Genomic DNA, 24,073 nt, shown 5'->3' with positions numbered 1-24,073 from the left:
GCTTTAAGAATTCTGGAGAATGAATTTAAAGGTAACGATGACGCACTTATCTACGAAGTCAAGAAATTATATGTCGGACAAGACGCATGTGAAGTGGTACATGGCAAATATGCAGGAAAAGAACAACCAGAGTTAGACGCTCCCATAACATTTGAAGAGGTTTATGCGGCGGCCCAGTCTTTCAAAAAGAATACCGCCCCAGGCCGAGACAAAATAACAAACTCTATGCTTAGAAATTTGAGTGATGCGGCCCTTCGACGAATCACGGATTTCTTTAATGAAAAGGTATGGGTAGATGGAGGAAACCTTCCAGTAGAATGGAAGGACTCAAACATCATGTTAATACCAAAACCAGGGAAACCAAGAGATATTAAGAACCTCCGACCAATCTCCCTTACCTCAAGCTTGGGTAAGCTTTTTGAAAAAACAATATTGACTAGATTGGCAGACTATGTAGAGAGAGAGGGTCTGCTACCGGTGAATATGTTCGGTTTCCGACCACATGTATCGGCCCAGGATGTTTTCCTGCTGTTGCAAAATGACGTCATGAACCCAAACAGAGGTTCAAGCGACGAATTCGTACTAGCACTAGATATCAAGAAAGCATTCGATACAATATCACACAAGGTGATAATGGAAGGCCTCGAATCGATTAACTGCGGCCAACGAATATATGAGTATGTCCGGTCATTTCTGACAAGCAGGAAAGCTACCATTTCTTTAGGCTCGGTTACATCTGAAACCTTCGACTACCCAAATAGAGGCACCCCCCAGGGAGCCATGCTATCCCCGATACTATTTAATATCGGCCTGAGAAAGCTCGCATGTGAGCTGGAAAATATAAAAGGTCTAGGAGCAGCTCTTTACGCAGACGATGTCACCTTATGGACAAAGGGTGGCTCTTATGCGGACAAAGAAAACGCCCTCCAGGAGGCAGTAGATAAAATACAAGCTTTCGTGACAGCTGCAGGAATGCAATGCTCGCCGGAAAAAACTGAAATGGTTAGAATTAGGGCAAGATACGCAAAGAAAAAGGACTTAATACCGGTAGCAGTACTGCTGGATGGGAGACAAATCAGGGAGGCAGATGTAATACGCGTGCTTGGCATGTGGATACAAGGAAATTCGGGAACGTCACACACACTACAAAGGCTACGGGGAACCACGGCGAATGTGGCCCGGATGATCAGGCGGATAGCAAATAGCGAAATGGGACTAGAGGAGAAAGAAACCATTGCACTCGTTCATGCATTTGTGATCAGCCGAGTTACGTACGCGCTACCGTACCAGACAATGACAAACCAGGAGACAAAGCAAATAAACACAATAATAAGGAAAGCATTCAAAGCAGCATTGGGGATTCCGGAAAATGCCAAAACCGAGAGGGTAGAGAAATTGGGCATATACAATACCTTTGAGGAGTATGCGAATGCGGTGCTTTTATCTCAAAAGGAAAGGCTCAATTCAAGCTATCATGGGAGAAGAATTCTGGAAAAGATGGGATATGCATTGCGACCGCTATATTGTGACGAGGGAACGGTGCTAATAGATGCGGAAAAACGCACACATTTAACTGTGGCGCCTATTCCCAGAAATATGCATCCGACGTATCACGCAGGAAGGAGGAAAGCGAGAGCAGACTCCTTACGCAAAGCATTTCAGAATAGCTCAGAAGCCGTCTTTACAGACGTCAGTAAAGCGAGCAGAGGGTCACATGTAGTGGCAATTGTAGCATAAAATCACACCACAATGGCGTCGGTTAAAACTTGTTTCACACGAGTGGCAGAGGCGGCAGCAATAGCCATAGCCATATCCAACGCAGAAATCAGGGGAGAATCAGTGGTTGTGCTCTCCGATTCACAGGCGGCATGCCGAATGTTTCTCCGAGGAACGCTACCTAAAATAGCGTATAAATTTTTAAATAAACCCATAACAGGAGACCATCACATTATATGGTGTCCTGCTCACGAAGGTTTGGAGGGGAACGTCGTGGCAGACCGTATAGCTCGAGGCATCACCAACCGAGCGGCGGCAGGCCACGACGTTGAACCTCTTTCCAATTCGCGTGACATCCTCCTCCAACAAAGGAAGCAACGAAAGGAATATGGGCTTCCACATAAGGACTTGAATAGCCAGCAAAGCAGGGATTGGAGACGCATACAAACCAATAGCTTTCCCAATTTGTACCATCTAAGTAGAATATATCCCGCAAGATATAAAGACACCTGTCCGTGGTGTTCACAAGTACCAACACTCAGCCACATAACATGGGAGTGCACCCAGAGACACACACACATCGACAGCCCACACATCACGAAGCAACCACACATGTTTCACAGGCAGTGGGAGGCATGGCTTGCGGACGAGGACAGGCAGAGCCAAATAGCTTTGCTTGACCAGGTCCAGCGAGCCGCTCGTGCCAGCGGAGCCCTGGACTGAGGGCCCGACCAAACTGCCTGCATTTCAATTTTTTTTTTCTGAATAAAGTTTCTTCCTCCTTGGCTTTAAATTTATCCCTTCCGGTGTTCCCTTCTTTTGGAGCAACTGAAAAGAAAAAAGACTATCGTCTCTAAAAAAAGCTTTAGCACGGAGCAAGAATTCTTTCTCTGTGGGCTTTAGCCTCAGGAACGTTTGCGAAACCGTATGCGATTTCCTAAGGGAAACAAAATGAATATAATGTTAAGCTTATAGGCATAAATACAGTTTATGTTCATCTCTTTTAGCTTAATTGTTGGGCTTTGTTTTTCTTTTACTTCTTTTTATTCTATTTTTAATCCATGTTTTACCAATTTGTTCTTAAAAAAATAACAGCATATCCACAGACTGAATGATGATGAGTAGGGCGAAGCGTCTGTCAGTGCGTTCGCGCTTCCGTCCGTTCGTTCGTTCTTGCTTCCGTTCATCCGTGCGACCATCCGTGCGTCCGTCCATACGTCCTTCCGTGCGTCTGTTCGTCTGTCCGTGCGTCTGTTCGTCTGTCCGTGCATCTGTCTGTCCGTCTGTCCATCCGCGCGTCCATCCATCTGTCCGTCAGTTTGTCTGCCTCTCCGTCCGTGCGTCCGTTCATCTAGTGAACACTCCAAGTACCGCCATCTCACATCTTTTCATCATATTGTCACGACTTCTCTCCTCTGCAGGTTGAATGCGGCAATATATTTATCATATAGAAGTACCGCCATCCAGTGGACATTCCAAGGTCTAAACGAGAGGTGGCTACTACTACTACTACTACTACTACATACATCACGGACGCACAACCCACGGCATAAGGAGCTTCGCCCCTAAAATGAAAGCGTCCCCTAACGTAAGTATAAGTAGTAGTAATAGACTTTTATTCAGCCACAATTTACAGGCCGAGCATTTCGACCGCCTGTGCGACCAGTCGACGCTGTTCTTCTTCCCCTTCGGTGCCGATCCAGTCGAGCCAGGAGGTGATGGAAAGGGATGGGGGAGGGTAATAGCTGGATTGCTGAGCAGTTGGGCAGTAAAACAGGCAGTGTGACAGGTCAGCGTATGGGGAGGGGCAATTAGGACAGCAGGAATTAGACCTATATTTATAAAGGAAAAGACAAGAGGGGGTTGTCAGGCAGTTTAATTGTATGTGCCGTAGAGTTCGAGCCTCGAGCGCCGTGAGTGATGGATGAGGGGGAGGGTAAAGACGCTTGTCGAGCCGGAGCTGGAGATATACCTCCTTGATAGTGTGACGCAAGGAGATCTGCCCATCGTTATTCGCGGAGCTCTTACTGTCTTCCGAAGGTGTGGGCCAGGGAATGAACGGTGCCCGGTGCAATATATCGCGGGCAAGCTGATGAGCTAGCTCATTGCCGTTAATACCCGAATGCCCAGGAACCCAGCGGAGGAAGACAGTGGAGGGTTGAAGAGCAGAGGCCGCTCGCTCGACCTCCTGTTGAAGAGCAGGGGGCAACGTGTTGTTCTGCATGTGACGGATGGCGGAGTGAGAGTCGGAGTAAATCGTGTACTCGGGGAGAGAAGGGAGGGAGGAAAATGACTGCATGGCGTGGACCATGGAAGTATAACAGTTTCTTTTGCTTGTTCATCATAAAACCACACGGACGCCATTTATAGCATCTGCATAGTTTTTTTCCACCAACAACTATCACCTAGTGGTGAATCCTGGGAACGAGTGCCATGGGTATACGTACATACAGTGGGGACGATCATTGGGGATGACCATACATTGAGGACAATCATTGGGGACGACCTACCCACGCCTTAAGGAGCTTCGCCCGTAAAAAAAACATTCCTGTCTAAACGTATTCGGGTGGTAAAACAATTTTACTTATAAGATAAGGTACCGTCGGTTTCATGGCCGATCCCCTGTGGTGGGTTGCGCCAGGCATCCAAGGGCCAACTAACGAACCAACCATCATCATTTGCAGGTTTGGTAGTTTCGGCATTTAGACGCCTCACTTAGGAAAATTATCATTCCCATCGTCATCATTATCGCACATATATAGTACGCGATATCGTTCGTTGCTCGTTCTGGCTCGTGCGCGCGCTCCATGACGTTCGAAAAAAAAAAACGCCTTTGATGGAAAGCCGGCTGTCCACATTTGTAGAGCCGTGTTGGCTTACGTTTTGCAGTAGTTCAATGTCTCGGTCTACCTGGAGCATGGGCTCCGTCAGAAAGTTGCCAGGTCACTTGTGTCTTCTTCTTCTGGTGCTGAGCGTGACGAAACAGGCGAGGCTGAATGTCCCACGGCTTCTACTACCACGCCTGGTCGAAGTCGCCTCTAACTACACTCTGAGCCTGGTGAATGTCGACGAGCGCGGGTGCTATGAATGGTACGTGTGCACCCACTCATTTCGCAACTCGATAAAACGCTACGTTTGCTGGCAACACTGTTCAAAAAAAAAAAAAGATGAGCGCGGCACTTTCGCTTGGCGCTGTGCTGAGGCTTCTTGGATCACGTTGCTACATCGAAGGCGAAAGGGTGCTGGCAGTGGATAGCCTCATCCACGGGTGGATCCAGCCGCGCTCGTCTAGGTAGAGGGGGGGGGGGGGGGGTTCACTTGATGTAACGAGAGAGTGGGGCGATGTCACATATTTTTCGTTTTTAGAAGCACAGAAACTCCATTATAGCATATATACTGTTAATTTGCGCTCACAGTGGTTCCACTCATTCGTCCTAATTGGTTGTAGGAGGTGTAGTCAGTGGCGTAACTAGGGGGGGGCAAGGGGGTACAAGTGCCCCGGGCGCCACTAGGGAGGGGGCGCCAAGCCGAGTCCTCGGGTTGGCGCCCCCTGGAAAGGTTGTCAATGTTTTTTTTCGTAAAACCGCCTGGAAGGGGGGAGGGGCGAGGTTGTAATGTACGACTGGAAGTGGGGATGGTGGTGAAGGAAAGGGTTGCCGCAATGGCTTTTGCATCGGGAAAAGGATCCTCTATTTTCATTTTGCTGCGCTACCTCCGTGCCTTCCCATGACCCTCGGCTAAGCTTTGTTTTGTGCTCCGCAGCACTGGGTTAGATGAGTTTCAGCGAACCCCACCAGCCTCCCAAACCACTTACTGAAAGCTTCCCTGAAACCAACCACGTACGTAAACAAAATAAAATAAAAAAGTTCGAATGCACCTTTTTTGAGTAAGAACAGAAAACTCCAACGAAATAGCCGATCGTCCAACGACTAATCGTCCACGCAGCGGCGGAAGGAAGGGCGAATATAATCCGTGACCTCGGCACCAAAGGCTAAACAAAGGCGTTTATTCGCAGAGTTCTCTGGAGGAAAGACGGAGAAAGCGTGACACGACGGCGACGTTTGTTGATTCCCTGCATCGCGGGCGCCAGCAAAGCAATAGAAGGGCGGGGGTCAACGTTTCCCACATGCCATCCACCGCCATGGGCAGGTTCATCCTTTGGCCCAAAGAACACGCACCTGCGAAAAAAGCGCAGAGCGTAGTGTACCCGACAGCATGTGCCGACTGCCCCGCTTCGTACGTTGGAGAAACCAAGAACTTCCCTGAAAGAATGCGGCCGCACAAGGATGACCTCCATCAATGGAACAGCGAACGGAGCGAAACGGCAGAACACTCCGACCAGTTTAACCCCCATACCAGACCCGAGGGCGCGGTGTCTAGCTGGTTGCTTTGTTTTGTACTCACCCTGCATTCCTTGGGATGCACAAATAGCGCGAAAGCTTAGGTACGAGAAACTTGGGCCTGGGAAGCGCCCGTGCCGTCAAGATTTTTGCAGTGTGGACTGGAAGAGAACAATGACGGGTAAGGGACTTCCGGAAGTTTGAATAAAAAAAGAAAAATACTATACAAAAACGCGGGCGTAGCTCATCGAAATCAGAACTGGTGGCCCTTGGCCTCCGAAATGGCCCGCCGCGCGCCAGTAGGCAATCGCGGAAGCCTACATTAGCGCTTTTAATGGGGGGGGGGGGCTGTAGTAATAATTATTATTAATAATAATATTATTATTATTAATAATAATAATATTATTATTAATAGGAGCTGTAGTAATAATTATTATTAATAATAATATTATTATTATTAATAATAATAATAATAATATTATTATTATTATTATTAATAATAATAATAATAATAACAAACATTATCACGGGCATAATGAGGGGCGCGGAAATATATTTGCCCTGGGCGCCGTCCTATCTAGTTACGCCACTGGGTGTAGTCGAAGCACTGAAGAGAGTGGGAGGGGGAGGTGCTAACACAGTCCTCCGGGAGGGGGAAGCGATCGCCCCTACCGCCATCCCTCTGGATACACCACTGCAGGCCTCATTCTCATCGGCATAACATCGATTTCACTATCGAAACAGCCGAAATAGATGCGCTGTGCGTGCAAACATCAAGCCTCTTCGGCTAACCGCATCAACTAGATCTACTTGAAGTTGAAGAACCTGTCCAGCGAGCCCCAGGTTGAATATGGCAACTGCTAAGGCGCTGCCTCAAGCACCAATAAAATTTGCATAATAAGGAGAGAAGTCGCCTCGTTGACCACTGCGTGGCATGCTCGCGTTGTGAACCGCGATTCCGGTTTGCGAAAATCCTAGGCAGAAGTAGACAAAAAAATGGCTCGCGAAACTCTAGAGGCATTTTTAATTCGGAAAGCGGGTGAGGAATGCGTGAGTGACACTTCCGATTTCGCTGTACAGTGCTGAATATAAATTTCTTTCACGCCTTCTTTGAATTTTTTTTTTGGGGGGGGGGGGGGGGGTTGTGACGCAGTGCGCCTGCGCAGCGTGTTGAAGTATAGAGGTGTGGATCTTCCTTTAATAAAATCAGTTAATGCGCGCCTGTACTCTACTCGTCTATTTCTTCTCGTGTCTCCTGTTTAGTTGCGCATGATATTTTTCATGTCAAAACACCAACTCGTACAACTGTCAACTTTTTTAAAAAGGTGTTTTTGCACTTTACTACAGTGCCACTTATCTCGGGAGCGCTTGCTCTCCCAGAGAAATCTCGCGTCGAGGACCAGAACAAAGAGTTTACTCGGGCACGGTGCCCGAGTTAACGGATAAGCTGGCCTTATAAAAAAAATGGGGCTATCGGTGAGCCAACGAAGTACCGTGTCGGATAAAACCGGCTGCACTGCGCCACACAAAACAAACACGAAAACAAGAGGAGGATATTGCTGGAAAGGGGATATGAGATCACGCGATCCTCCTTGAGCTGTCATAACAGCTTTCGCTGTAATAATATTGTCGTGTAGTCCTTTGATGTGTGTGTGTCGGGATCGTAGTTTCTTCGGGAACACGACGAGTCGACGCCGTGCGTACCGCTGCTGCTTCGCATCTCATCAGGGTTCCCTTCAGACAGATGGTTCATAGTTTTGATGGGGCTTTAAGAGCTTTAAAGGGGCCCTGCAATAAATTTTGAGCACTGTCAGAATACGCTGCCGATCGGTAGTAGAGGCTGCCGACAACACGTGAGTCACATATTGCACCACAGCACGTGGCCTTGAATTCACAATATTTAAAGTCGGCAAAAAATTGTTTTCCCTTCTTTCGAAAAATCACGGAATAAGCCCAAAAATTACTCGTAGTAAGCCCATCTATCAGCCTTTAGCTGATTTGAACATTGTGCGCTCGGTCGTTACAGATATCGCCACGGGAGGCCGCTACTTGTCCACGCGCGATCACACTGAAAAACCCGCGCATTCGAAGAAAAAAAAGAAAAAAGTGCTCAAGGTCAGGAGGCGCGCGTCATGTTTTTTGTTTGTTTGTTTGCACCTCTCTGCTTAGCTTCCAGTGCTTTCGTCGGAACGAGAGAATGCGATTGCAGCGTGTGACAATTCTTTGTAACTCCGCTCGTACTGGACAGATTGTTAAAAATTTTCCGGCGTTGATTTATTGAGGCAATACGCTTTTCCAGTGATTGAATTTCATGGTTACTCAAAAAAGTGTTTCAGGGCCCCTTTAAGTTACTTCAAAGTTTTGCTTCTGAAGTGACCAGGTGACGGTTAGGCTGCGTGTTCCGACCACATCTCCAACTGTCGTGAATGCCTTGTCTACCGCCTAATTTGGCATGTAGAGTTTCACTTCGTTATGAACGCACTTTTCGGATGGGGCAAAAAGTCGGGCTACTTCGAGCAGCTTTCAGAAACGGCAGCGAGGTGAATGTATAGCGTAAGCATGAACACACAAAAAGCGTGGTGCAGTCCATTGCGATGGTTACGTAGTACTTTCACATATTTTGCTATTTTGTTAATAAGTTGTTCAATTATCAGATACATGATTCCACTGAAATGCAATTCTCTGAGTCTACGGGAAGGCAACGCACGCCATCATCTCTTGTTGTAGCGACTGCTTCATCCTGTATTCGCTACAAACCACCACAAACTTTTGTTATGAGGCGTTCTGGGTCGCTGCCAGCTCCATGCGTGCCCTTTCTCAGTACACCCATGGTGAAGCGGGTGATGTGACTGGCATTGAAAAACGTCAGTATAATTGGGAACTTTTATTACTAGACACGCCACATATATGTAGAGCGGCGACATTTTTGGCGAAGTTTTAAGGAAAATAGTGAATTTTTCTTGTGGCAACCCTGGCATGCACACAGACAGACAGACAAAGAACTTTATTGGGCCCTGAGAAACGCTGCTCCTTTAGAGCAACGTCGCGGGCCGCTCCCACGTAGAAACGGGGAGGCCTAGCCTCACCGCCGCATCGTGGGCTCTCTAGTTAGCCCGTAGTTACTCTGAACTTCGTAAGGCAGAGGCATGCTCCCAAAAGAAATCCAGTAGAAACTAAAACAAATTAAATTGACGCTGAACGCAACCCTAATCATTTTTAAGTCTGGCCACTATGGCAAACACGTCGCGCGCTCGAATTAAATGTCTTACTGTGCTTTAATGTTTACATTGTCCGCGCGAAACAAAGGCTCACTTTCCCGTTGCTTAAGTGCTTCGACACGTCTGACAACCGTCTTCGTCGATCCGCATTTGAGCTCCTTGTCTCCCTTGCTCATACTCCGGTCGCTATCACGTTTGTCGTCGGACTCGAAAGGTTAGGCCTAGCTGTACGGGCACTGACGACCCAGCGCTTGCGCAGTGGAGGGATGCCGTCAGGTCAAGAAAAGGAAGTGCTGCTGGTGCGTCGGTATAAGTACTGTGGTGAGGCCGATGCGAACCCGGGGAGCCTCGCTGATCACCTACCCAGGTCAACGAGCTTTTCCCGAGCCTCACGAGCTGCTACCTCCAGATCCGAGCTCCTGCCGCTCGCCGCGAGTTCGACGCTGACTTCTTCCACATTCTTCCTTCGGCGCTCCACTGAACAATGCTCGCTTTGCCTCCGGAGTTCCACATCACGGCTCGGGTCGCGTGTCATAGGCTTTTATGTGACCAATCGCGTGCACGGACGTGGCAGGGGCGCACACCATTGGGTACTTTGTCGTGGCTCCGCACACCATCACCACTTGCATACCTCGGGCGCCTCGAGCACGTGGCGCATGCCCAAGGTAGTATGCTTTGTCGCATATATATCCACTTTATAGTTTATGTAATGAAAAGCTTTTTGTCAAGATATATGCTCTCAGGCCGTATCTGCCCCTTACCCCCCCCCCCCTCCCTCCAAAGTACTAGATTATTGTCATTAAGTAAAAAGAAGCTCGGGCTTTATTTTCTTTTTTAGTGACATATGAACTTGGCGGACTGCGCTTCCACAAGCCGTAGCTACTGAAGAACTATAGCCATACGCCAGGCTTCCGAGCAGGCAACTGAACCCAATAGTTTATTCGCAACCAAACATTTAAAGAGGGAAGCAGGGCTGCCAACTGGTAGGATGCACACACTACAAGCTTCTCACTGCTAAAGTAACATAAAGGGCATTGACAGCATTCCATGTCTTGCTAAACTGATGTTAATTTTCCTGTGTCACCTTTCGAGAACAGCTCACTGTACTTTTTTTGCCCACCAAATGTCTGTGGCAGTGTAGTGACTATATTGCTACCATTGCTTTCTGGGCGCAGGCACTCGAGCAGACCAGAGGTTGCCAGCGTGTCCGTGCAGGACAGCTGCTCTCAGTCGGCGGTGGTGTCGGCAGTATGGAGCCAGCCAAGTCGACAAACTGCTACAGTGCTAGCGCGTGAGACCAGTGAGTGGACACTCCTCTCTGCCCTCTCTCTTATTGTACTCACTGTGAGAAGGAAATAACAGCTGCTTTTAAAAGGCATTGGTAAACCACATGAGGCATGGCAAAGATGCATTGCCATGAGATGGACGAGCTATATCAGGCGTTGGCAAACTTTTGAGGGTGAGGACCAAGTTACAAGGAGCCATTACATGGCCGGCCGCTCGCCGAATTTAGGTTGGGAGGGGGCTATGGAAACGAACAGATACACATTTGGATCGGCATTTGTTCGTTTTCAGCACCCATATTACAAGGTTCCAGTCAAGCTAAAGTTACAACGAAAATCTTATTTTAGGTCACAACTGCTATTTCTGCCTTCAGATGAAAAGAGAAGAGGGGAGTTTGACTTCATGCCGGGGGCTGAATGGTACTTTCTTTTAGGCCACATGCAGCCTGCACACCACAGCTTGCCAGCACCTGAGCTATACCATATCAATACCGCATCATGCAACTATGCCATGGGGCATAGGCGAAGAGTTTTCATTTTCTCGGAGGGGGTGGGGCCCTAATTGCTCTTCCACTAGCTGCTCTCTCTCTCTCTCTTTCTCTCTCTCTCTCTCTCTCTCTCTCTCTATATATATATATATATATATATATATATATATATATATATATATATATATATATATATTCAATTTGTGCTAACATCGATCTATCTTGTTACGGTGAGCTCCAAGCGATAAAATTAAAGGCCGCATAGGCTGCCACTCGCTGACTGCATCACACGAAATTGATTCGCATATTGCAAATTTTTTCATTGACATGCTTTACTTGGTTAAACCGTGCACCATGGGTAGGAGAGAAGGCCAGGCGCGTGGCTAGGGGGTGTGCCATAGCCTAACCCTTCCGAATTCACAATATAGGGGGTGTTTTATCAAAGATAATTAAGATAGGTGTTTTTCTGAAATATTCAGTTTTCAGCAAGCATCTCCCTCCCCCCTCAGAAACAAATTCCTGGCTACGGGCGTGTGGATGGGGGCTAATGCTGGCACAATAACCTTCAATTAGGCCCATAAATTAAATTTAGGATGACCAATAGTGATTCTCAAATGGTAGCAAATATCATTTTCTACCACTGTAGAGCTTCAGCGAAGCTGGAGTTACGATGTTTTTCGCTGAAGGTTGTTTTCTGGATGAGTTGCTTTTCGGTCAGCGGTGCCAGTTGGCAGTTAGTATTCTTTTGCTGAAAAAATAAAAATTGCATGCCAGGCTTTTCTCGTCACATTTATAGGCAGTCACGTAGAAGGGTACGGATTTGTAGACTAGCAAAATATTACCCCTCGGGGAGCAAGTCTGTGCGAAATAAAGCATCTGCAAACTGATTGCGTAAGGATGGCTTTGTGTTCGCCGTAGAATTTTTGTGTTCTGAAAAACAGATGCTACGCATTTCAAGACTGGCTTGTCATACCTTAAGGGGTAGCTTCACCAGTTTAACACAACATGTTCGGCACATACAAGTTCGTTTGAAGGGCATTTTTAATTGAATGTTTGACTTGTCACGGGTAGATGATCGATTTTAAAAGCCTGGAATAAAAAAAAAAGAAGGAGCGGGTGTAAATAGCCACCTGTGAAACAGTTTTCAGACAGGATGGCCGACAGCCGTAGTCAATGCACGGGGATCTAAGCCAAGCTCTTGAACAATATTCCAGGCCGGCGCCAGAGCCCCCCCCCCCCCCCAAATCGTCCAGAAAAGGCCCAAGCTCCCCTGTACCCTCCACCTATGCCTTAGGACATCTTCTTATACGGTGTCAATTTTGAACACAATATAAGTGTTGCGGTGAAGAATTGACATTGTTTGCTGCTTTAGACCAACTGAATTGTAGAGCTCCCCCTTCCACTCGAAAAAAGCGCAAGAATGATGGTCTTAACCGTAATCTGCTCTGTGGACCTTAAATGGTCCTCGACAGTAAAATTGAAACCTTGAGGCATTGGCGTTGTTTGAATGTCCTGTTTTCGTGGTCTCTTCTGGTCAGTTATTAGTAGCAAACGTTGGTATTCTAATTTGCTTTTAAAGAAATCGACAGTGCTATCTGTGTTGGCAGCACCTCGTGGTATTGCCACTGTTATGATGTAGTGTACGAAGGTCCCGTATGATGCTGCACAAGAAAAGCGAGTATTGTTGACGACGCAGATTTGCGGGTTGTTCTCAGTACCATGATTGGCACAAAACGAGGACTATTTTAAGTCTTCCTCCCCTCTCGTGTCTGTGTTTTGGGCTGCTCCTTGGGTGGTTTGGGCTGCTTAGGCCAGAAATGCAGGGCACGCTCTTGACATGCAAAGTTCATATCGAAGCACTTGTTTCATTCTCTACCATTCATAAGGTCCCAATTAGAAAACTGCGATGTCAGTGTTGTCAAAGCCTAAGCACAAATGGTCTTTGGCACTCCCCCACTGTGGGGCACCAGTTTGTTAAAATTTAGGTGGGTTTCTTAAAGTGGCATTAAATTGCTCACTAATAGTAATACTAGCATTAATTATACAATTAGTTGAAGAATTTATGGTTGAACTTTGGCATTACCAGTTGCAAGGCTACTAATTGCAGGAAAAAGTCACTAGCGAAAATTTCACTGTTAGTGGTGGAGTCATGAAGTGCCCCTCCAACTTGGTAATTAAAACGTATCCTTCGGGAAGCTGTCACTTCCTTAAACATCTCAGTCAAATATTACACTTGTACACGACAAGCAGAGTTTAGAAGTGGAACGTGATGTTGCCATTTCCAGAGGCACCCTCTTTTCATCAGAGGTCCATTCTCACTCGCTTACTACAATTGCCTACTCTTTGACGTTAACAGCTGATAGCACGCTATTGATGAATAGCTGACATAAGTCAACGAGTGGTGCTTAAATCAGACATGCTTTTTGCCACAGGGTGCTGCCACTGTGCTCTCTCTCTAGGCAGTGAGCCAGAGTTGAGTGCAGGAACCAAAATGGGAAAGAGTGATTGCATTTCATTATGCATGCTCAAGATGATGACACATGCTCATTTAAATTCTTTCCCACACCCATGACTATGTAATTTCCTGGCTGCGTGTCGGGATGAGAGAAAAGAGAAAAGGCTTCAAAAGAATGAACAACCCCTGCAACTCCGCTCTTTTTGAGGAATTCAAGAAATGTTTTCATCAATTTATTCACAATCCAATAAACTGCGACACTGAGGTCATTCTTCGATTATTTAGAAAGTTGGTTTATGACCCCTTTGAGATCGCTGCTGAACATTCTACTTTATGATCACCTGTGACTGTATGTTGAATGTTGCTAGCATGTTCTTACCTGTTACTTGCTTTCCTTCATTTTATTTTGCCACCCTCTTTACCATCACCCAGTGTACAGTAATGACCAGGTACCTTGTTAACCTCCCTGCGTGTTCTTAGCTTTTTGCTCTTTCTCTCCCTAACAGCAAAAAGTATGAACTAAACAAGACAAATACTCACACGTCATTTTCTGTATTTTCCGAATGCTAAGAATGGCTTTCTTGCGGGAAAGTTATTTTGCATACGCATGATGCCTGTAATTGGCTGTTACCCCATGATTTGCTCTTTGTTTTGCTGGTCTTTTTTTACAAGTGGTAGAAATCGCAACCAAGACAGAAACTCACTTGAGTTGTTTTAATATGGGTTGTACACAATGAGGCAATCATATAGTTTGTCCAAGAGCTGCTTTAATGAGGAACAGTTGAATTCGTTTCAAGGGAGACTCATCTAAGAGGCAATTGGTATATAAGGCGCACCACCAGCTGTGCACATCAAAACGGGGGTTTGATGAAAAAGAGAGAGCACGCTACCCTGTTTATAAAAGAAGCCTCTCTATGAGACAAGTGCTACTCGCCTGTATTTTAAGGGTGTTCAACTGTAGTAGGCAAATGGGAGCAATGTGTGCATACAAGCCTAGTAATGCTTGCCACATTTGCTGCCACTTGATCATTTGATCATTGTACCCACTATGAGAAGTTGGGTGCACTGCATGAAAGTGCCTTTTTTTTTAGCAGAAACCTCAAAAAGAAGTGATTGATAATTTCGTAGGTATTTGACTTGATAAATTTGTAAGGCATTCAGAGAAGAGCTCTTAGCAAGGACCATCTGACATTTTGTTTGTTTCCGCTATTTACGCTTCTCAACAATACGTTTCTTAGAACCACAGCCATAAATATCCTAGTGCAGTCAACGGGAAACCATTGCTAGTGTTCGTAATGATTGCACAGTGTAGGACACAGTGCAGCTGGCAGTGTTATTGTGCTCCGTGTTGACAGCTGGTTGAGGCAGAAGGCATAGGAGATGGAACTTCCACATCCAAGAAGTCTTGCATTGTGGCAAAATCGATGCAAAGTAGTCAAACCTGGCAACCTTGCCGGTCAGCGTTACGTTTCGTGTTGACTCTCTCGCGTTTCATGCAGGCACTGGCGAGACACTGCGCTGTGATGTGATTATTGACCAGGTCGTCTCGCTCAAGGTCGTGACCACGACGCGGGAGCTTCTGCTCGAGGACTCGCCTGAGCTCCTCGAGGTTCAGGGCTTTAACCAAAAAGGTAGCGGCATTGTAGAGCTTCATTTGAAGCAGATAGAGTTGTTTCAATTCTTTAAATAGTAGTCCATGGAGGTTGGACTTTTTCTTTCTGCCATATTTGCTTTCATGTTATTATCATCATTGTTAGCCTGAATATGCGCACTGCAGGAAAAAGGCGTCTTCCGTGTTTTGCCAATGGACCCAGTCCCGGGCTTGCTGTGCCCAGGTTTTCCCCCTCAAGGTTATTAATCTCATCTCATATACCTAACTGACTTTCTTCCTCTCCCTCGCGGACTTGCCTTCTCTCTGATTTCAATATTACGCTTAATGATAAGTGATTGTCTTGCCTTCTAGCTACATGACCTGGCCATAGCCATTTCTTCCTGATTTTGACTGAGATTTCCTTAACAGCCAACTGTTCCCTGACCACCTCGTCTCTCTTCTCGGGTTCATCTATAATTTTTTTTCCTATCTTATATCTTTTACTCACATAATGATCACACTTCAAAAAAAAAAAAATGTGTCAACTTAAGTGAGTAATCAATTATGTGATCTAAATTTTTCATGAACTTTTACATTATATATGAATACTACATGATCATGCTGCGCTTTTGTTTTTTCTCTTGTTTAGTAAATGCCCCCTAGCCTTTTATAAAGGGAGTCGTGACTGCGATTGCTGCAACTTTCGGTATAGGGGCCAGCAGTGTCTTGCCAGGGGGCATCGTCTCACTACTTGCTCTGACCGTTGATAAAAAAATCGTGCAGCGTTGCCTGGTGCATTTAATATGGTCGGTAAGCACAGTGTGATCTTTGAGCACCTGTGGTGCCATAACGACTTTATAAAGTGCCACTATTACTGACGGGATTGTTGTCTCAAGTGCTTGGCAAGTGATCACTCCTGGCTCATTCCTGAGGTATGTCATTGTAACAGGTTTTGGTTAACAAAGCAAGTTGAATTAAATCTGAAACATTACTCTTGATTAAGAGACGGAAGTGAACGTTTGGTATTTAGTGAAATGAAAATGAAACCCGCAGAAGAAAGATGGAACGGAAGCAATAAATTCAACTGAGGGTAAACTAACAAGCGTCAGCTCGACTGTTGACAGACATTTCTCGTTAACCCAGTGAAAAACCACCTAAACCACGTAACCACTCTGGCGCAGTGTGGGACTGCCATGGGCCATAGACAGCCGGACACCCTCAAAGGTACCTCCAAAAGTGGTTGTCCAAGAAAGTGATTGTCCTAAGTGGCACACAGTCGCACACTTTGCCAAGATCTTGTCAACCAATAAAGCCGCACGAACAGTACACAACATGTGCCGCACACTTGCAGGGTTATCCACAAATAGAACAAACACAAAAGTGATGCCGGCAGCAGGATTAGCGTCAGGCTTGGGGAGGCATGAAAGCATTTCTTATGTTGAGCCCACACTGATGCAGTAGCTCTAGGTAAAATGCACAGTTCTCAAAGCTCTTGCTATTTCTAACTGCGTGTGCCATAATCTATTCCTGAAGTACGTCATCCTAATAGGTTCGGTTAACAAAGCAAATTGAATTAGATATGAAATACTATTCTTGAACAAGAGATGGAGGTGGGCATCTGGTTTTTTAGAGAAAGGAGAATATATTTGCACGCGTGCAAGAAAAATGGAACGAGAACAATTAAATCAACAAAAGGTAAACCAACAAGCGCCAGCCAGGCTGGAAGCAGATAGTTCTCATTAACCAAACGAAACCTTTAAGGATCTGAACAGTCGTGCAAAATAATCCGCTAATGTCATCGAGAGATTCCTCATGTGGAAAGAGTGTTGTGGCTCACCAGCGGTTTTGCCATATAAGTAGTCGGCTGAAAAGGATGGAGTGGTAGAAGTCTGCAAGCTGGCACCCTTTACCCGGCGGCTCGCTTTCGGTGGATGCCGTCACCTGCTGTGCTGTCTTTTGCCTGAACATCACAACCGCACCGTGCCAGGGCCCCACCAAGACCCACAGTGGTAGAATGTTTGCCTGGTTCACGTGAAGGTCTTCGCTAGCTAGGCAGATGCCTTGGAAGCCCGGGTACAAGTATACGATGTGCTCTCGCCCCGCACCCTAGCCACGTTTTTTGAACAGCCAGCACACCTCTTTTTTTTTTTCCTATGCTCGGCGTGCTCGCAGAAGTAGTGCACTGCACGTCATTCTCATGGTTTTTGCTGCTCCGATTTAACGCACCACACTTGTGCACTTCATTCACCACGGTCATTCGAACAGTTTTTGAAGTAGATCTCGAAGCCCATGCTTTCTTGAGGGAATCTGAAAGCATCACGAAGTTTGGAGTGTTATCATTATAATGTGGAAGAGGTACTGAAAATGTATTGACAAAATTCAAGGGTATATTCATTACGCAAGTACGATCATTATTATTATGCACTTAAATACCCTAAATTTAGCTCTGCGAGAAATATGTGCTGTGATGGGAGAGCATTGAGATTGTATGCGGTGGTTTGATTGATACGGTGAAGGAATGTTGGCAAGGGATGCGGTCTTCCACTGTGCTTTTGCTTCCGTGCTTTTCCTTTTTGGAAGCTGCAAGAAGTGGTTATTACTGTGTAGATAGAGGGCAGTCGCTTCTCACCCTGTTTTACTTAAGATAACATGGAAGAGACTTGGTTTTGTTGAGTAGTTACACAAAAAATGCTACATCACAATACATTTGTTTTCTTCGACAACTGTGGTATGTTTACCCGCTACGGTGGTCTAGTGGCTAAGCCACTCATCTGCAGGTTGCGGGATGGAATCCCGGCTGTGGCGGCCACATTTTCGATGGAGGCGAAAATGCTTGAGGCCCGTGTGTTTAGATTTAGGTGCACATTAAGAACCTCATGTGGTCAAAATTTTCCGGAGCCCTCCATTGCGGCGTCTCTCATAATCATATGGTGGTTTTGGGACATTATACCCCCAACAATTATTATTATTATTCGGCGTTGTCTGTTTAGTAAGCAGAGCATTGTGGTGATGCTCTTTTTTCGTTTTTGTTTTCTGCTTTGCAGGGGACACGTTCTCCTCCATTGAGGGCATCTCTTTTGACTGGAGCTTACAACAGTACGAGCCTGTGCTCAGGTAAGTATGTAGCCAAGGACACTCAATTGAAGTGTATGGTTCAGACGCTGAGACAAAGGATGTTGTATAAAGTGAACTTAAATTATTATGCTGCACGGGTAGCACAAGGAATGCCCATACCGGGACAACATTTCACATACCCTGGCACTTACCCTGGTGTTGCTGGGATCACCTGTAGCACTTGATTTCGAGAACTTGCATAACAATCAGTTTTGTCATGCTAAGCCTGCTAGTAAGCAATTGCTCAGGAACATCAAAGCTCATTCAGGTAGCAACTTCCTTTAAGTGGTGTAGGGCCTTGAGAGAGGTCATCACACAGTCACTGAATAATTTACAGTTTTCCACGAAAATAAGAAGTCGAGGGTCTATTGTGCTTATACATAAATGAAAAGTGCACTCAGAATATTTTTGTGTAAAATAAGCCCTGCAAGTCGCTGGCTATAAACCTGTCCTACCACTAGCGACTGCCATTTTCAGCCACGGAAAAGTTTGAGTTACAGAAAATCGTTCATTTTCACTGTCAAGCTGAAGAACGCTGAAACAGCTTTTCTGAATATGCAACTGACCTATGAAAGAAATCATTCACTGGAATATGAGCGCTAACACGGTCACAGAGCTTACGTCATCTGCAAGTGCACCAGTGTGTCCCGATTATCTGGCTGCTTGCGTGTTTACAAAAATGTCCAATTGTAAATTAAGTGGCTCACCAAACACTACAATATTTTGCCAGCTTATTCGGGAACATGCGAGGATTACCCCCTATAACTCAGGTTACGATTCTTTATTGTTGAAAATGTTAGTCTTTGTATTCTACTATCGAACAATGTTGGCGTGCTATTTTAGTTAACTTCCATCTAGTAGGACAATACAGAGGGTGTGGTGTTGGCTTGTATTATTGGCTGACAGTAGAGATTTTTAGCAATCCATGGACACGTTACAGAAAGGCGGCGATACGAAACCGGCTGACAAGTGCACATATGCGTAAACATTGTACGCGCATACGGAAAGGAACGGTGTCGTATTTCTGTAACGTGTTTCCGTAGCTTGCTAAAAATCTCCAGTGTCAAATCCTCTTTAATCAAATCGTAGTGTCTCTTGGTCAACGGCGGTTTTCCATTTACCTGAGCAATCTTATAAATAAAAGTTTCATTTCAATCAGGTTCGTGCCAGCATCGGAGTGGCCGTATGAACTGCCAAGTCCTGGACTGCTTTTCTGGGAATCTAAGGGCCGTCGTGGCTGGGCAGTGCTTCTCGAGGGCAAGACAGCGGGCACGGCTCGGGTGTCCGTACGACACATGCACTCAGCCTATAAGGACTTGGTGCCCCAGGACCTGGAGCTTCGCGTTGTGGACAGTGTGCGGCTCGAACCCTCGGCTGTGTACCTTCTGCCCGGTTGCCAGGCCTGCTTCCAGCTGCAGCGACTGATGCAGGGACGCCCACCAAGCCGTCAGTACCAATACGGAATTCAGTTGTGGTAGTTTTATAGAAGGCAAAACAGTTGGGATGGGCAAATATTAGAGCTGTGTGAATAGTGAAATTTTGGATGCAAACCGAATTCGAATATTAAACTGACACTAAAGTCAAATAACAGTTTATGTCAGAGTGAAAGCTCAATGTGTGACATCTAAAACGACAGTATTATCAACAGCAGTGCCCTACTTACCGAGAAATTAAGGTAAATGCACGAGAACGCATGCGGTACGATGGGACATTTGCAAAATGATCCGGATTGTGTCAGAGGTACCACCTACAATTTACTAGTAGTCAAACTAGCTGCACTAAGCAAAGCACCTTCCATGCATCAATAAACATAATAAAATTCTACTTGTTTGTTTGTATTTGATTCATGGAAAAAATAACCACCGGACGTTACTATGGTGAATAGCACAAGTGGTTCAAAAGTTAAATTTTCGCCTGGTTAAACTGGACAGGTCATGCCATCTAGTGGGGCCCGTTTGAACCAAGCACGTCTGCCATCTCGGAGCCAATGGCAGGAAATTGTTTAATGTCCGTTGTTGCTGCTGTGGCTCCCACTACTTCTGTTCTGCTGCTACTAGTGTCGGTGGTCGTGCAGTAAAGCTGGGCAACGTTGTTCACGGCAACAGTGACAGGATACGTTCCGCTTGAGGCGGGTAATTTTTTGTGCACTAACCCAATGCGGACCTCTAAAACATGATTTTATTTCAAAATAAGCACTTCTTTGGCACAAAAAAACCATATGAGGTTTCTGAAGTGCTATTTAAACAATCAACGTCGACCTAATAGTTGCCTTAGTGTCTCTTTAAAGTGTGAGTGCAAATCGAATCGAATAGTTGTCGAATATTTGTGTAATTTTTTACGAATACTTAAAAGTGAAAACTACAAGAAAAATTTACGGAGGATCTCCAAGTGCATTGTTATGAGACAGATGGATGAGTTCCTATTCGCTAGGTGGGTGAAATTCTGTTCCCTAGTTATTTTATCAAGGATTAGGCAATGCAGAGACTGAATTGCATTTATTTACATCACTTGGTGCTACCCATGGGGTGTTGACAATACTGTACACATGTAAGGAAAAGACTGTTTCCCCCACCTCTCCTCCTCAACTTCTGTGGAGGCCCAACTGATTAGGCGGACAAAGTCATGCTACCTTCAAATTTGTAGTTGCTAATCTGCTCTGTGGACAAAAAGGTACAAAATCGTCTGAAATTGCTGAAGCTGATAATCTTTGTTCGATTTTTTCGGACTTTTTAGCCCAAAAGAGCATTAATTAAAGCCCCACCTATGTTACGTAGGTTCGAACCAGTGCTTTCGAGAGTCCATTCACGTACGGCCGTAGCAGAGCCCTGAAGACGGCTTTGCCGCGATATCAAAATGTAGTGTGATGAAGCGTATTGATACAAAGGAGCCAGTGTAACAGCGAAGTGCATCTCCAGGTTGGAATCTGTGTTTTCTCGAGTTGATACTTTTGCTATCATAGCAGTTTGAACGGCAGCATCGCCGCAGTGCGATCATGTTAAGGGGTGAAACATATAAAAAAACTTGTAGGGGTCGTTGTTAGACATTAACTGTATTTGTCTTTGGGAAGTTCGAATACTCAATATTTCTGTTCAGATCAAATCAAATAGCAAACACTATTCGACAAATATTCGAATGTTTGAATACTCGCACACCCCTAGAAAATAGTGAAATTGCGGTTTCTAGTGAATAGGGATTTGGTTAGATCATTTTTATTCAAAAAGATTGAAAAGTGTATATCTCATCTTACAAAGAAAAATGGGCATTTTTGTCGTTAGCTTACTTCCGCAAAGATTTTTCTAGAATTCAAAGTAGGCACATGTGCTTTATTGAAGTGCACATGTGAATATTGCTTTAGTTTTTTTGTCTTTTTAAGTCCAAGCAAGATTTGATTAGCAGTAGGGCAGAAGTTAAAAGTAGTAAAATATATTGCATTTTAAATTTACTATACTAAGCACATATAAACCAGTATTATGAGCTTTCTAATTATAAAAAAATATTTGAGGTGAAAGAAATATTGTGTTCTCTCACATATGACCCGCATCCCCAACTTTGCTTCTACAAAAAAAAAAAATAGCTGCTTATAACTGGCACTTCAGTGCATGTTTTATTTTTCATTTTTTACTTTTAACCTTGATGTGTGGCTTCATAGTAGAGCGCCCTAAAGTTCCATTAAACACTCTTTACTAAATAGTGGTTACATGAAGTCAAGCATACCTTTACTCTTTCGTTTCGACAAATCCAAAATTTTATATGATTTAAATTTGGGTCGAAGCCAATATTGCGATATTCGTTAAAATACTCCAAGTACTGCGAGTACTCCCCCATGCCTACAAAACAACTATCGAGCAAGTTTTCTAGCACAGGACTTAAAGAAAAGCCATACGAGCGTCCCAGAATGGAAGCTTTATAATATAAGTAAAGTTTTGAAAATTAGGCTTGTGCGAGTAGTGAATTTTAGGTTCGAAACCAATTGCAAGCGAATGGTCATTTTGGTAAATAATTTTGAATCGAATTTTATAATTATGTATATCTCTCGCATGTTATAAAGAAAGAGGGGCATGTTTGTCATGACCAAACTAACTTGCACAATATTTTCTAAAACTTTGAACAAGTCTCGCCGTGGTAATCTAGTGGCTAAGGTATTTGGCTGCTGGCCCGCAGGTCGCGAGATCGAATCCCGGCTGCAGCGGCAGCATTTTCGATGGAGGCGGAAATGCTGTAGGCCCGTGTGCTCAGATTTGGGTACACATTAAAGAACCCCAGGTGGTCGGAATTTCCGAGCCCTCCACTACGGCGTCTCTCATAATCATATGATGTTTTTGGGATTATTAACCCCACATATCAATCAATCAATCAATCAATCAAAAGTTTGGACAAGGCCTGTGCAAATGCCCTTTTTTTTTTTGGATCAAAGGAAGGGGAAGCAACTTTAAATAGTAGCAGGGTTTGGCTTTCGGTAGAATACAAGTGTCAGCCTGTGAACTATGTTACTTTCAAAATAGGCTATACCTAGAGCATATAAGTCGGCATAATGAGCTTTTCGACTGAAAAAATGAATCAATGTGAGGGCAATATAACCTTGAAGTCAAGCTTCGTGGTGGTGCAAATTTCCCTTGGACAGGTGTTTTGACGGCTAAGCTTTACTTCACTGCAGTGAAGTCACTTCACAAAAGGTTACATGTGAAATAATACACACACGGCGTGTATTATCTTTACACTGTTGTTACAGTATCTTTTACTGTTACAGTTACAGTATCTTTACACTGTTGTTACATGTGGGCTAATATGCATCCATTCGTTTGTCTCAAATAATTCTATATTTTCAATAATTTAAACTCGATTCATAGCGAATTCAAATACTGAATTGTTTGTTCGAATATTCGAAGCATTTGGATATATGCACAAGCCCATTGAAAATATTTTGGCCGAGTAGCGATGACTGTTTAAGTGGTTACTCTACCATGTTAATTACCTGTACACGTGAGCAAAACTGCTTTGCTATATTAAGTGTTTCTGCTTCAAATCATTGAACATTTAGCCCTTGCACTGCAATCAGTTAGCATTCTACAAAAAGAAGAGAAAGAGCTTAAAGTGTGCAGTTTATTCAACTCTGCTCATTTTTTGGGAAATTCGAAAATTTTTGTGCTTATCGATTTGCAAGGCAGTGAACAGTCTCGCAGTAATCAGTGGTAGCGGTGGGGGCTAGAAGTAATAATGTCGTTTTGCGCCTCTAGCTTGAGCAGGAATTTCAAGACATCGGACACCAAACAGCTCCACCTCACAAAATTTTAGGCATTTCTATACATTGACTTTATGAGATTTGTGGCGGTGTCGCGTACGCAAGCATACCAATTTTCGAGCGCATCCGATAAACTGGACACCTAAAAAGAGCAGTTGACTCTACAAGAAGATAAATTTCTTAAACGCGCCTTAAATTTCATAAAGCAGTAAAATAACAGTAACTAAATGTGAAAATGACCTTCTGCAAAATTGTGAAATGTTATCTCCGAGTAAATTGTCGATGCACCTGCTAGCAGTGTTGACTTGAATCTGTATGCATGTTTGTAGATGTGGCCCTGTCAAAGCGATACACACAGCGCATCGAAGACAGCCAGGTGGCAAGTCTAGAGGGCATGTGCGTGTTGGCCCGAAAACTGGGTCACACTCAGGTTCTGCTGACCAATGCACGTATCCTTTGCTGCTAAAGTGCACTGTGTTGTTTGTTTCATTACTGCAAACAGTGTCGAATTTGTTAGTTTTTCATCAACACATTTTTTTTCTGGTACTTTATATATCGAAGCTTGCTCGCGTTTTTTTTTTTTTCAGTATATGTTTCATTAGATCATAGTTTTCCAAAGCTATAGGTTT

The 24,073-nt window shown here is 44.8% G+C and overlaps 1 protein-coding gene across 1 annotated transcript in view; it reads left to right on the top strand.

Moving 5' to 3' along the window:
- LOC119181777 (nuclear pore membrane glycoprotein 210) overlaps positions 1-24,073 on the top strand; it is a 57,120-nt gene that overhangs the window by 31,889 nt on the left and 1,158 nt on the right. The window contains exons 4-9 of the mRNA XM_075874604.1: positions 9,849-9,939; positions 10,450-10,574; positions 15,000-15,131; positions 18,136-18,205; positions 19,365-19,651; positions 23,774-23,893. Coding sequence (XP_075730719.1) covers positions 9,849-9,939; positions 10,450-10,574; positions 15,000-15,131; positions 18,136-18,205; positions 19,365-19,651; positions 23,774-23,893 — 825 coding nt within the window. The remainder of the gene's footprint in view (positions 1-9,848; positions 9,940-10,449; positions 10,575-14,999; positions 15,132-18,135; positions 18,206-19,364; positions 19,652-23,773; positions 23,894-24,073) is intronic.

This window comes from Rhipicephalus microplus, chromosome 10 (genome assembly GCF_043290135.1).
Source record: "Rhipicephalus microplus isolate Deutch F79 chromosome 10, USDA_Rmic, whole genome shotgun sequence".
NCBI classification, from domain to species: Eukaryota; Metazoa; Arthropoda; class Arachnida; order Ixodida; family Ixodidae; genus Rhipicephalus; species Rhipicephalus microplus.
This window is presented reverse-complemented; position numbering and strand designations above follow the sequence as displayed.